Source organism: Alosa sapidissima, chromosome 13 (assembly GCF_018492685.1).
Source record: "Alosa sapidissima isolate fAloSap1 chromosome 13, fAloSap1.pri, whole genome shotgun sequence".
In the NCBI taxonomy this organism is placed as follows: domain Eukaryota; kingdom Metazoa; phylum Chordata; class Actinopteri; order Clupeiformes; family Clupeidae; genus Alosa; species Alosa sapidissima.
This window is the reverse complement of record NC_055969.1, coordinates 631,807-644,970: the sequence shown is the minus strand read 5'-3', so window position 1 is coordinate 644,970 and position 13,164 is coordinate 631,807. Positions and strand designations below refer to the sequence as shown.

Here is a 13,164-nt window from a genome sequence, read left to right as displayed (position 1 = left end):
CTGCTCAACTGCTTATCTTATTGGCCCCCTCATTGCTGCTTGCAGCTATATTTTTTATTTACAATTAATTTAAAATTTCAGACTTAATGTACACACAGAGTCTATTATTTTAATATTTCGCATTCTATTTTGTGCTCACATCACACAGGTTCATGCAGTGACTTTCAGTATAGCTTATTGACTTCTGAGTGAATGATGGAGTTGCTAAATGTAGCCAAGAAAGAGATAGTTTTGGGTAAAAGAGACAGGGAGAACTCGATTTGAAGCAGATAATAGCCTTTGTTCATTCATGGGACTGTGCATTGGATTGAGAGGTGTTGGGGAAATGAAAGCTCACGGCCATCCTTCCCATCCCTTGTCTATTCTAATTGTTCTATTGTGATTATTGTGCAGTCGAACCACTGACGAAACACATAGGAGTTGGTTGGGCTCATCAGTTCACCCATCCACCCCACCACATAACACACACAAACACACACACTCAACCACCCTTTGCTCCCACATATTGGACGCGAGTTATGCAATTTGGGCGGACTGTTGTAGCCTAACAACTTGAAGGGTAGGCTAGGGTAATTTAAAATGTTACGTGCCAAAATGTTATATGCTATAAAACGACCATAGCCTATATCATGTAGGCTACAAAACCATTTCACACGCATGCATACGTCAAAAGTCAAGTTATCTGCTAAGGAGCGGATGGCATAGCCTAACATCAGTATCAACCTGTAGAAATGAGCATGGGATAAAATCGCACTGCTGCAACAAGTGGTTAAAATTTATCAGCTTGTATGGCGATGATCAACACACAGCAAAAGCTATGCTAAATAATGATAGCCTGCCATTTATTATCTTACCGTTATAAGGTCCACAGAAAGTTTTTCACAGAGGTCCATATTGGGCTACTTCAGTTATGAAGTGGTGGTAACCCTGGACATAATGCTGTTATCAACAGCATAGCCTATAAAAGTATGAGTACAACTATGGGTTCAAATGCCTAAGCAATGACCTATTCTAAAACTTCAATTTCCGTCAAGGAATGTCATATTTTTTCATGCACATTTGTGCAGTGAGAAGCTCTTTGTTCACTGCAGTAGTGATATTTCATTCTTTTTGGTTCAGTGTGAAATTATGGGACGGTGGTAAGAAGTGGGGAAAGCTGTCTGTGTGGAGTTCGCACACTTGAACACCTGAGAGTCTTCTGTAAGTCTTTGTAACTTTGGCATTACAGGCCTGTTAACGAGACTAGTCATGTGAAAGTGTCAAAGCATGGCTACTTCTTGTGTTCTTGGCAGACTCGACAGTAGGAGTAGGAGTAGCTTTACTTCAAACTGCTTTTCAGTTCTCTAGAACGTTTACGCCTACAATGTCAAAATGCACCAACAGCATGTTACATGTAAAGATGATTTTTGCGTCCTCGTAATCTCCACTATGCAGCACATTTACTTGAATGTTATACTACTCCATTTAAATGGGAACACATCTTGAGCGGGCATGAATGGGAGATAGTGGCAGGTTCCAGCTGGTTTGATAATTATTTTCTCCTTTTTAATGTAAGAAACTTTTAAATGGAAGACATGAAGGCAACAAACAGTAGGCTAGGGGAGATTGCAGAGTTATCTGGTTCCCATTACTGACCATTTATAAACTGTGAGAGGGCACTAACGAATACTGCACTTACTGTGATTTGGAAAATGGACAAGATTAAAAGTGTGGTCTTTGTCTTTCTGTAGTGGAATTGGTGAATCTCGAAGCCTTTAATAGTTTGTTTCCCTTAAGATAAGCATTTATATGAATTTTTTTTTTTTATACCAATTGAAAAACATTCCATTCTTATGGCTACAAGGCTTATAATTCAATTTTAATATCAAACAGAAAATGTCTAATTAGCATCATGTCAATATGTGCTTCCATTTCCAAAGCAATTAAAGCAACACCAAAGAGTTTTTTGTACCTTAAAATAATGTTTCCATTTCCAATCGTTTCAGTGGTTCATCAACTCCTAACAGGCTGAACGGCACTTCTGCATTCACTTCGCGACCCCTCTGTCGGCTATAACCGCACTATGCAAGTTTGCCAGATCAGGTACCGGATCTGTAGTTCGATGGAATGAGACCTAAGAAACTACAAATTTGACTTCTTTCTGATGTCGCAATACATCGCACTTTAATAAAATCATGCAACATGCTTTATGTGGACTGTGGATTGGTGTTGCTTTAAGGCTGTTTATACCAACTTAATGGATTAGCCATATAGGCTATATTTAGATGGAACTGGCAAAAAGTCATTTTAAGAACTGTGTAGACTTGTAAAGCCCTTTAAGAGAACATCAAATTGGTAGTATTTCTTAGGAAACTAATATTGTAAAGCAAAATTGAAATGTTATAAAACAGTTTGTATGCAACCTAAATATAGCTGAACATTTGTTTAAAATGTGCACTAAATAAATATAATATTTACAGGATGTTTTGCTGGTTGCTAGTTTCATAAAAAATATTCAAATTAATTTTCATACATTGGTTATCAGCTGTTGCCCTCATATGTTGTGAAATGTGAACTACCCTAGAGATGCAGGTATTGGAAACAGTATTGGAATTTTTTTTTTTTATAAAGGTTTATAAGGATTTAGATATCTTATGGTCTTACAAAACTGACTATTTAATGCTATTCATTTTCTTTTTAGACATCTCCAACTTCAAGAACAAGAAGGAACAAGAAGGAGGGTGTTGAAGTAAATGAATTGCCCAACAAGTCCACCAGGTATGTTATCATTTAGGCAAAATTTACAAATACAATGGCCTGAGCTAAAAATGAATCGAAAATCATCGAAGTTTATATCAGAAATATAGCCACAAGCGGAGCTTGCTGGACCCATTACCGCCCATGCCCTATTTTCGCCCTTTTACGTGTATGTCACATATTGATTTGTATAAAAACCAAGACAGTGGATTCCTAAAGAAACGCAAGCACCCACCCATAAGAGTAACGTTATCTAAATAACTGTGTACCAAAAATTACATTGACACTGATTGTACAGTGACTTGAAGAGCTGTAAACAGTTTTGTAAGGATGCACGTGCAAAACCACATGGAGCTCCAGTGGAATTTTGATTTTGCGAAGAGAATACATTTGCTTCAATGTAAGAACAAACTAATGTTAGCTAGCTAGCTAAAAACATTGCTTGCAAATAATGACGGTTCTTTGTTCACAATGCATATATTTTAAAATAAAATAAGATGATGTAAGGCAGGTAGGGGGTCAAGTTTTGCCATGTTAACCTATGGAGACTGATGGCCTGTGGTTCATGAACCTAACCCACGTAAAAACACAGTGAAATAACATGTTGCACTATAGAAACCTGATATAATTAGGAACACGTATTGTTCTAACTAAGACTCACCAAGACGTAGCAATCTATCTAAAATAACACCTATTTGAAGTACCATTCATGATATGTTGTCAGATACTGAAGTTGTGGGAAGTATATTACTAAAATGGTATGTTTCTTATGTTCCCCATGCCTGTTTTATCCGTCCTGGCCAGAAGGGACTAATAAAACAATGTACGTTCGACTTCTGCTTAAATAACTCATGAACGGTTTTGTTCAGAACAGAAAATGCAACTGTATTTGATCGAGGACAGCTGTAGGTTGCTAGTGACAAAATATTAGCTTTCAGTGTGGTATGACGTTTAATTAAAAAGTGTTCCATTCATCCTGGTTTTCCCCCTGTGTAATAGACGTGCAGGGTTCAAAAGGTTGTCAGGCATAGCAACAGAAACTAAGGAGGACGGGACATAGCAAAGGGTCAATTCCTTTACAATTTAACATCAGGAGCATCATGACATCATGTATGCTACATTTGACATGAATTGGATGAACTGTCGAAGAAAAGTGTGTCAAAATTGATCCTGTGTCATCAGTGTAATAACCATTCTTTCAGTTGCCAGTTGGTATGAGAAGCCATGCGAACAGATAATCTGTCAAAAACATTTTTGTTTGCATGACGTCAATATATCCCAATTAATTTACACAAACCCAGACAGTCAGCTGATAAATGGCTGTCTAGCTAAATCGGAGGGAGAGCATTAACCCTATGAGTCCTGCTCTATTTTCAGGGCATTCTCTCTACCTTTTAGTTATAGGTATTTATCCTGGTCATTGTAAGTGCCATTCACACATGCTATATATTGTTTTTTTCAGCAGAGTCTATGGTACCTAGATCTGCCACCAATTTGTGTATTAATACTTGCATCGATTTGATTTTGACAAAGTTCTTACATTTTGATATGTATCTCACCACAGCAAGCTGCCAACTGGACATGACTTTCATGTGTGTGTAGGCTAGACTGTCCTGAATCTAGCAATATTCATAACCCAATTTATCATTCTACTGTTTGCTAGTTCAATGCCTCAGCCACTAGACTACCACCACCCAGTCATGTTACACATCATTAAGAGAGTGTTTCTTTTAGGGATGCACCGATCCGACTTTTTCAGTCTCTATACCGATGCCTGGGCTTTGTGTATCGGTTAATGCCTGATACCGAGCCGATACCATAGTTAAATTAATAAACCACCATGTGGGAGATTAAAGGCATCAGGCCTAAATTAAACATTCTTTCCCGAACTAAACATACTTTCCAAGGACAAAATATAACAGAATAACACTTAGATATAAATGTAATGTATTATTATTATTATTATTATTATTATTATTATTATTATTACTACTACTACTACTACTACTACTACTACTACTACTACTACTACTACTATTAGTATAAAAAAAAAAAACAATTGTGCACCAGCAGCAACTTGGAACAGCGTTCAAATTCAAGTTCACAGTTATTACTAAATAATAAATCTAACAAGCAAACATAAAACACACAAATACATAACAACTTTCTCCTACCAAAACCAGTTTTGTGCTGATAAAAATCCTATATTAGTGATGTACATTAAAACACCCCTGCCAAAATGGTTTCATTGGCGTTGGAGTTTCAATGGTGGTAAACGGTATACAAAGTTGTAAGTTAACTAATAAACAGTGGTGGAGGAAGTACTGAATTTGTAGAAGTACAAATAACCAGAGAAATATTTACTTTAGTACAAGTAATGACAATCCTACTTAAGTAAAAGTAAAACGTATCTGATGTTAAATGTACTTTAATTATTAAAAGTAAAAGTACTTGCATAATGATTAATTCTCTTAATGTCTATATTCTAAGATTACTGTATGGTAGCAGTATAGACCCTTTCAAGAGAGTTCCATTATCAGCATCATAGTTGGCCCCACAAGACTTCCTTTTTAACATTCCATATGTTATCTTAACCCTTAGAACCCTAAGCTGTAGGGCATTTTCACTACCTTTATTCATAAGGATTTATTCTGGTCATTGTGAGTGCTACACACACATATTATATATTGTGTTTTTCAGCAGAGTCTAGGCTATCCAGATCTGCCATCATGTCATGTATTAGTAATAGCATTGCTTTTATTTTGATTTTTAAAGAATTTTAATTAAAAATATAAAAAGCGTATTATAAAAATTCTTATATTTTGACCTGTATCTCACCATAGATAGCTCTACATGCATTTCATTTGTGTGTAGGGCAGACTGTCCTGAATCGGCAATATAATTGCCATGTTGGAGGGATACTCTGGGGCTGAGCAATTTACAGAAATATGTGGTGTGTGATTTATGGAAATAAATGCCATTTTTTATTTAGTGATGAAAAATGACCTTTCTGCGCTCCATATCTATGACACAAACTGATCTGACCTGACTTGACCCAAGTTTGCGTGTTAGCATGTGTGCCATAATGATTCTCAACTTTTTACTGCATTGCCATGAACAAAGTAAAGGCAAAAAAGGTGTTTCTTTGTTCAACAAATTGGGATGCAATGTGAGCCTTGAATTGGATGCCATGCAGGAATTTGCTAGGATCTCAAAACCGGATTATGAACATGCTTTGCCGTAGAGAAACACACTATAGTGTTGGATTATAAACATGCTTTGCCACAAAAACAGACAAAAACGTGGGGTAAGTCCAGCTATATGAAGTCATTATTTTGCTGTCACTTCATCTGTTTTATAACCCAGAAGGATGTACTTGGTATCAAATGATAGCTCTGTGTCTCCTCTTTCATCTGACATGCGTGGCATATCTATCCGATCACGGGTCCGCGAGTAATTCAAACGAGAGTAATGGGTGTGCAGCGTTGGTTTGTGTACATGACGTTAACATTTTGCAGTCACTTCGTCTGTTTTTATAAGCCAGAAGGATCGATATACATGGTACCAATGGATATCCCTGTGTCTCCTCTTTCATCTGATATGCTTGCCATATCTATGCGATCACGAGTTCGCGAGTAATTCAAACGAGAGTAATGGGTGCGCAGGTGAACGTGGAGAAGTATAGACTGTAAATATGATGCTATTTAATTTCATGATTTTTTTTTAATTTTCATACTTGATCGTACAGACGAGTGCGTGGTCTCGTTGGAAAGCCCCACTTCTTCTCTGTCATGCTATATATCGCTGCGATGAACAGCCACGGAGCAATGTAACAGAGAAGAAAGGGTGTATTTTTTGACGCACTTTGTGTCAATCGGGTTCTAAGGGTTAATGCAGAGGAAGTAGATTGGGGCCCAAATAGAACGTTCAAGCATTGTTTTTGTTTTTATTGTTGAAAGGGTCTATATTCAGCCAAGAAGGCAAGTTCTACAGGGCTGAACCTGTCACACAACGATAGAAAATTTGGACATACACAGATGGCTAATGTTACTACATATTACATTTAGTTAATATTGCATAAGCAATAAGAATATAACTGCTATTTGTATAGGTTTATGCAAGACAATGTGTTTGTACAGCATAACACTTACATGGGGACTTTAAGTGCAATGCAAACTGCTCTGATGGCTCCATCTCCACTTTCTTGGATCTTAGCAGTCGTTCCACTGAAATAAAGAGGCCATTCATATGCTAATTAGAGCCATTAGTACTCCGCGAGCTCTCCACATGTCACAGTTCGTTTCCGAAAATATGTGGCAAAGCCAAACACGACGTTCACGGGCTGTAAATTGTTGTTAACTGCCAAAATTAGTGAGATTTCCGGGCGTTTACAGGGACGAAAATCACACTTTTCATGAAGTGTGTGCAGCCCTGTTCATGACCGAATTATGATCTTTCGACTGTTCTGAAGAAAATAAAGGGTCTGTTTGAAACGGAAGACAGCTGCCTACTGCCTCCCTCCCTACATAGAGAGCTGTCTCGCTAGACATGACTGGATTAAAGGAGAATTCCGGTGTGATATCTCGGCTTGTCCCCTGCACTCAAATCTGGCGCTAGTTAGCCGATGCTACCAACAACTTTTTCAATGGTGGTGCTTCGGCATCGTGCTAGCCATTCAAATAAATCACTGTTTTACACCATTTACGAGGCTCAATGTATCTCCACACTTCATTGGTAGACTTCCGAGGGCCCTGACATTTAAAACGAAACATTGAGAACTTTGAAAAAGCACTGGTAGTTTACTTACAAGACGATTTATACAGACAGTATCTTCACGAAGTTTAGCGTTTGAAGCCATCTTGACTGGGATCCATGCATACCTGTTCATTCTTACTCGTCGCTCGACTTATCAGGACTAAATTCAAGATGGTCTACCAATGAAGTGTGGAGATACATTGAGCTTCGTAAATGGTGTAAAACAGTGATTTATTTGCATGGCTAGCCCGATGCCGAAGCACCACCATTGAAAAAGCTGTTGGTACAGTGGGTCCCAGTTAAGTTTGGACGGGTTCCTTCATGAATCACGCACCCCATTTTCTCAGCAGAAATGGCACAAACTGCAGTTGACACAAACAACCACAAGGTGTCACTTGGGTGCCACTACTATTTTTGATGCGACTGACTTACTGCTTCCATGACGCAGCGGGGGCACGGAAATTTAAATTGATCACGGTAGTTTAAGCTTACACTTGACAAAACATTCTAATATGAAAATGTAGATGCAATTGTTGTAAAATGGTGCAGCTCCTTTAAGAAAGCACCGTGTGCAGGGATGGAGAGAGAGAAAGCGAGAGGGGATAGGCCTATGTGTGTTAGAACTTAACGTGTGGAAAAAGTATGTGCTGTTGAGACTGGAGCGAGTCATATTCAAAATAATGCAAAAAAAAACAATTGTCCTCATTCATTGCAACCACAGCATGCCTGCTTGCCGACGTTCAAACGAAAAATATATCAAAGCACCTTTTGCGTTTGAATGTAGCACGAAAAAATGTTTAAACAGCTGGACAAATGATTTAGCTAATTGATTATATAACCTGTACACCAGCAATTGTTGAACATTTACCTGTACAAGTACATTGACAGTAGCCCAGCCTAACAGCATGTTGTAGGCCTACTGTAGAAATTTCACTTAAATTGCAACCGCAACATGCCTGCTTGCCAACGTTCAAACGACAACGAAAAAGATAATAAAACAACAAAGGGTTGAGTCTGAATGACACTGAGTTTTTAGACACTGAGTTTTTGTAGTTAAGAAATATTTTCGTATAAAAAAATGGTCATTCTTCAATCTCCTTCACTGACGCCTATGGAAAAGGCTTAACGTCCCAAAACAACGATCAATGATCATCAAATTTCTCTCTCACATTGCTCCTCATAACCATCTATAAAAAAGTGTTTTTTCTTTTCTTTTTGAGCACATCCGAATCCCAGGACATAACGCACTGGACCTTATAATAGACTCGAGATATAATTCCAAAGGGGGCAGATAGGGGCCACTGCAGTTAAAACTTAAAAAGATGAAGCTTTCCGAACTTTGAAATTGCGATCAGTGACTGACATCGGGTGAACGAAGCTTTTCGAAGTTGAACAGGCTGTTAAAAACTATTTGCGCACCTCCATGTCACAGGAGAGACTGGGCTCTCCCTTCTATGAAAAAGACGTTAGGCTACCTGCAAACTGGCCTATGATTTCATTGCTGAGTTTGCGGCAAAGCAAGAAAATGTTTTTTTTCCTGAGTCAGGATATGGCGAGTCGGTGTCATTTATTTGTCCAATGTTAGCCTATAGATACAGACCAGTACATCTTATCAATAGTTTGAATGTCGTGTGTGTTTCTGCTCATTGACAAATACCGTTCAGCACAATGATTCATGCCCAATTAATTCCCCCTGTTAAAGTGTTCGCCTTTGTTTCACTATTTGGTTTCGTGATGTAGCCTATGATAAACACCATATGGCCAAATATGTGACTCAGCTAATGTTATAGGCTATACAATTGAATTTCCCCTCTTAAAGGCAAGCTGGTGTAGCTTATTAGACTAGGCTACTATTAAAATACACCGACGGTAGCCTTGGCTATGTGTAAAGTAAGCTATCGCATGATTTCATGCACGTAAGTGAAAAGGGCCTTGCATCTGTCAAGTTTGCACAGGGCCTCGCATCCCCTTGCGACGGCCCTGCAGCTCCTCCTAAGACAGCGAGGAAAAAGTTAAAATACGCGATAATCCCGGGAAAAGTTGACAGGTTTGTTTCGGTCCCGTTGATTATTTGTGAAATTGTGCAAACGACAGCCTTTTCAAGGCATTTCAAGGAAGGAGTCGTAGCATGCAAGCTCCCAAATTGACCCAGTAGCCTAAGGCATCAATAAATTGTTGGGACTGGGGAGGGTCATGCGTTTTTTCTCAATCACTTTGGAGGGTCATAGAAAAAATTCTTGCTGGCGAGGGAGGGTCACGTCTTTTTTGACTAACGCTCCCAAAACTCCTCCGGTAGCCCCTTAATTAAATAAATAACGAACAGTCCCTAATTGATTAATAGCCTAGGCCTACACCAGCAATTGTTGAACATTGACCTGTACAGGACATTGACAGTAGCCCAGCCTAACAAGCAAATAATCTGCATCGCTTTATTTAACAAACTGCAAGCAACAAGAGCATTGAGTTCGCTGTAAGGCCAAACCCAAGAGCAAAGCCAATCTGTTAAGTTAGTCGATAGGCTATATAACGAGTTGTGTGCCTGGAAAGACGATAGATGACGGCTCTGGTCATCCCATACCCTCCCCCCACTTCCTGTAGCCTACCATTATGAAGGCCTGTAGCCTAAAACGACTCGTTGCCGTTTTGTGACATTAAGCTTTTTCACGTTAAGCCCCCCTCCCCCATCCCCTTCTTTCACAAGCAGTGAGGGAGCGCGGGGCACAAAGTAACACTTTTTGGTAGACAAAGGAGGGTTCTCCGCGCTTCTGTCGTTTGGCCACAATCCGTTGCAACCATGCCAGGACAAATATTTTAGAGAGGAGAGACGCCGGTGCAGCTCAGATGTCTTCTTAATTTTCTTTATTCTTCAGTAAAAGGTGCAGAACATTATTAAACTTTGACTAACATTTCGATGTGTCGATGTTTTTGACTAACGAACATCGAAACGTTAGTCAAAGTTTAATAATAACAATAGGCCTAGGCCTTTATATGGCTCTGCTCCTGCCTAGATTCGAACTCGGAACTACCTGAAAGTTGCAGACCTGTTCTGGAAATACGTGCATTAACCCACTCGACCGTCAGACAACGCTATCTGCTTCGAGTAGGCCTTTTGGGTAGGACTGTAGCCTACACTGGTTGCTGTGGCACAGTCTTGAGTGACCAAATTCGTTTTTCTTTGTCATATGAATGCTGTCATTTTGTTAACATTACTGTTAAGGAGATGCTGTAGGCAAAGTCTATATTTCAACCTCGTTAGTGTAGTAAAAAAAATCAGAACTATTCACAAGGTTTCTGGGCAGCCTATTTATGTTCTGTTAGCAAGCGAACTTCTCATGACTACCGACAAAGTAGCCTACTGCCAGCTGACGAAGCTCTCATTTTAAAACTACTGAGAGACAGGCACTGTACAATCAAGAAATCTTGCCACTGAATCCAAAACTATATTTAACATTATGTACAAGGCTTAGGCTACAGTGGACTAGCATGTTGCAGGGGCTGCTAAAAACACAGAGAAACGCACTGAAAACTCGGCCAATCACAGCCTTTGCTGTCGAATGCGCCGCCTGGTTCGACCGTGGAACTCCACAGCGGACGATGCTGCCCCCAAGCGGCTGCAGTTGTACTTACATTTCACCATTCACCATGATCGTGAATGAAGTGTCAATTTTTAACTGGGACCCACTGTAGCATCGGCTAACTAGCGCCAGATTTTGGAGTGCAGGGGACAAGCCAAGATGGGCTATGAGACATACGTTCACACTCGGTATCATGTTTCAACACACTTTAGGTCAATATCACACCGGAATTCTCCTTTAAATGCATCTTTTAAAAATGAGCGTAGCACTCTAGAATCTTTGGTTAACACTACGGTATGACGTTAGCAAAGGCCTGACGTTAAACTATATTAGCTTACGTAAGCTAGCAGGCTAACAGTATAAATTAGTTTTACGGCCGGCAGATATATCAGACCAGACGCTATTAATGGTTACAACAATGGCATAATCGGATAGTAAATTGTTTATTTGTCATCTCAAATCTACAAATCTAAGCAAAATAAGGTCACACAAATGACATTTTAAACAGATTCAGCAGTCATTACCGATGTCATCCGCCATGTTTGTTTACCTTTCACAGCTGTTTCAGACGTTGCCGCAAGGGATTATGGGTAGGAGGGAGCATGAAGTGTGCATCGATGCTGCCTCCAAAAATGACCGTTATTTGGGAATTCTAAGATATCTTAGAAGGCAGCAGAATTTGTTTTTTCGGTTTCGAACCGCACTTACTGCCTCGCTCCCCAGTTAGATATCTTAAAAGGCAGCAACTTTACCCGTTTCGAACACACCCAAAGACTCTCAAATCTTTTTTAATGTCCCTCAGGTTGAAGAGGACACTGAAACAACCTCAACCACACGTCCCAAAGGAGAGGTCCACGGAAATAAAAGGTCACACACTCTCAAACTCAAATGATTATCTTCCTGATATTGCGAGTCGGAGTAAACCAGTGACAATTGTGCATGGCAGCCGGAAAAAACGGACTGGGCTTGTTACCATTCGAGCATCGGTCTCTGAAGAGGACATGGAAGTACAAGAAACAGATATACAGGAGCCTGGAATTCTACAAGATTGCTATCCCACAAACCCTGAAGACCAGAACCAAGTGCCGGCTTTTGTGCCCCTGGGTCTTCGCTCTCCTTCGCTTGTAAATGTAGTGGTTGAGGAAGCTGTTGAGGAGGTGAGAAATCTTGCTCTGCTTCAATTTGTAGAGTTTATAACTATTTCAAGTTGTAAAATAATCCTGGAGAAAATGATCATTGCCTCGTATAGATAAACAGATTGACGTTCTATAGATTGACGTTCAGATAGATTAGATCGAATTCGTCTTGCACCATCATCTTGTCGTCAGATAGACAAACAAGAGGACCACTAAACCCTGCCCTCACACAAAAACAATACACAACACCAAGTATCTCTACATTATAAGTGTAGTATCATTAGTACCAGTATCAATAGTAAAGTGCAATATCATCAGTGGCATTTTAATTTTTAGATGAAGGTGGAATCAAAGTTTCAGTACCGTGGTGATATTCATTATCAAGCTGGTGTGGTACCAAAAAGCAAGATTTGATTAATTTCAACACACTTTTTGGCTTCTTGCTGCTTCTCAAATATAGGTCATCTTTTCATGTGATATAAATTGAGATTTTGTACATGCATATATTGTTTAAAAGTAATTAATGTCATAATTTCTATTTTGCTTGGTTGGAACTTTAAATACTGACAGTATATCATTTTTGTTTTTCAGGATGTTGTTGACTTTATTGCTCCAGAAAACCTTGAAGGTATGCCTAATTTCCTCCAATTACTTAATTTAATTCACAGTGCAAACAAAGCATATAGGAGTAATTCAGAAAGTGCTATTTTGTCTTATTGTTATCTGTAATGCCAACAACAGTTGTGTCACACTGCACCAGGTGTAAGATGATGACCAGTGTGTTCAAATTCACACCCACTCTTCTTTGTTGAATTGCTCATATAGAGTATTCATCACATAAGATATCACATGCATATCATATGAACGTGGTCCCGGCTTTCGAATGGTCCTAGTCGCTAGTAAGTATAAAATGGTTCGCGAGAATATAAACTTTGAATGTACATGCAATTTAGTCCATTTAC

At 39.2% G+C, this 13,164-nt stretch overlaps 1 protein-coding gene across 4 annotated transcripts in view; it reads left to right on the top strand.

Moving 5' to 3' along the window:
• Positions 1-13,164, top strand: part of LOC121679631 (transcription factor TFIIIB component B'' homolog) — a 198,423-nt gene that overhangs the window by 71,209 nt on the left and 114,050 nt on the right. For all 4 annotated transcript variants that reach the window (XM_042058534.1, XM_042058535.1, XM_042058533.1 and 1 more), the window contains exons 14-16: positions 2,681-2,757; positions 11,869-12,223; positions 12,794-12,830. In XM_042058534.1, coding sequence (XP_041914468.1) covers positions 2,681-2,757; positions 11,869-12,223; positions 12,794-12,830 — 469 coding nt within the window. The remainder of the gene's footprint in view (positions 1-2,680; positions 2,758-11,868; positions 12,224-12,793; positions 12,831-13,164) is intronic.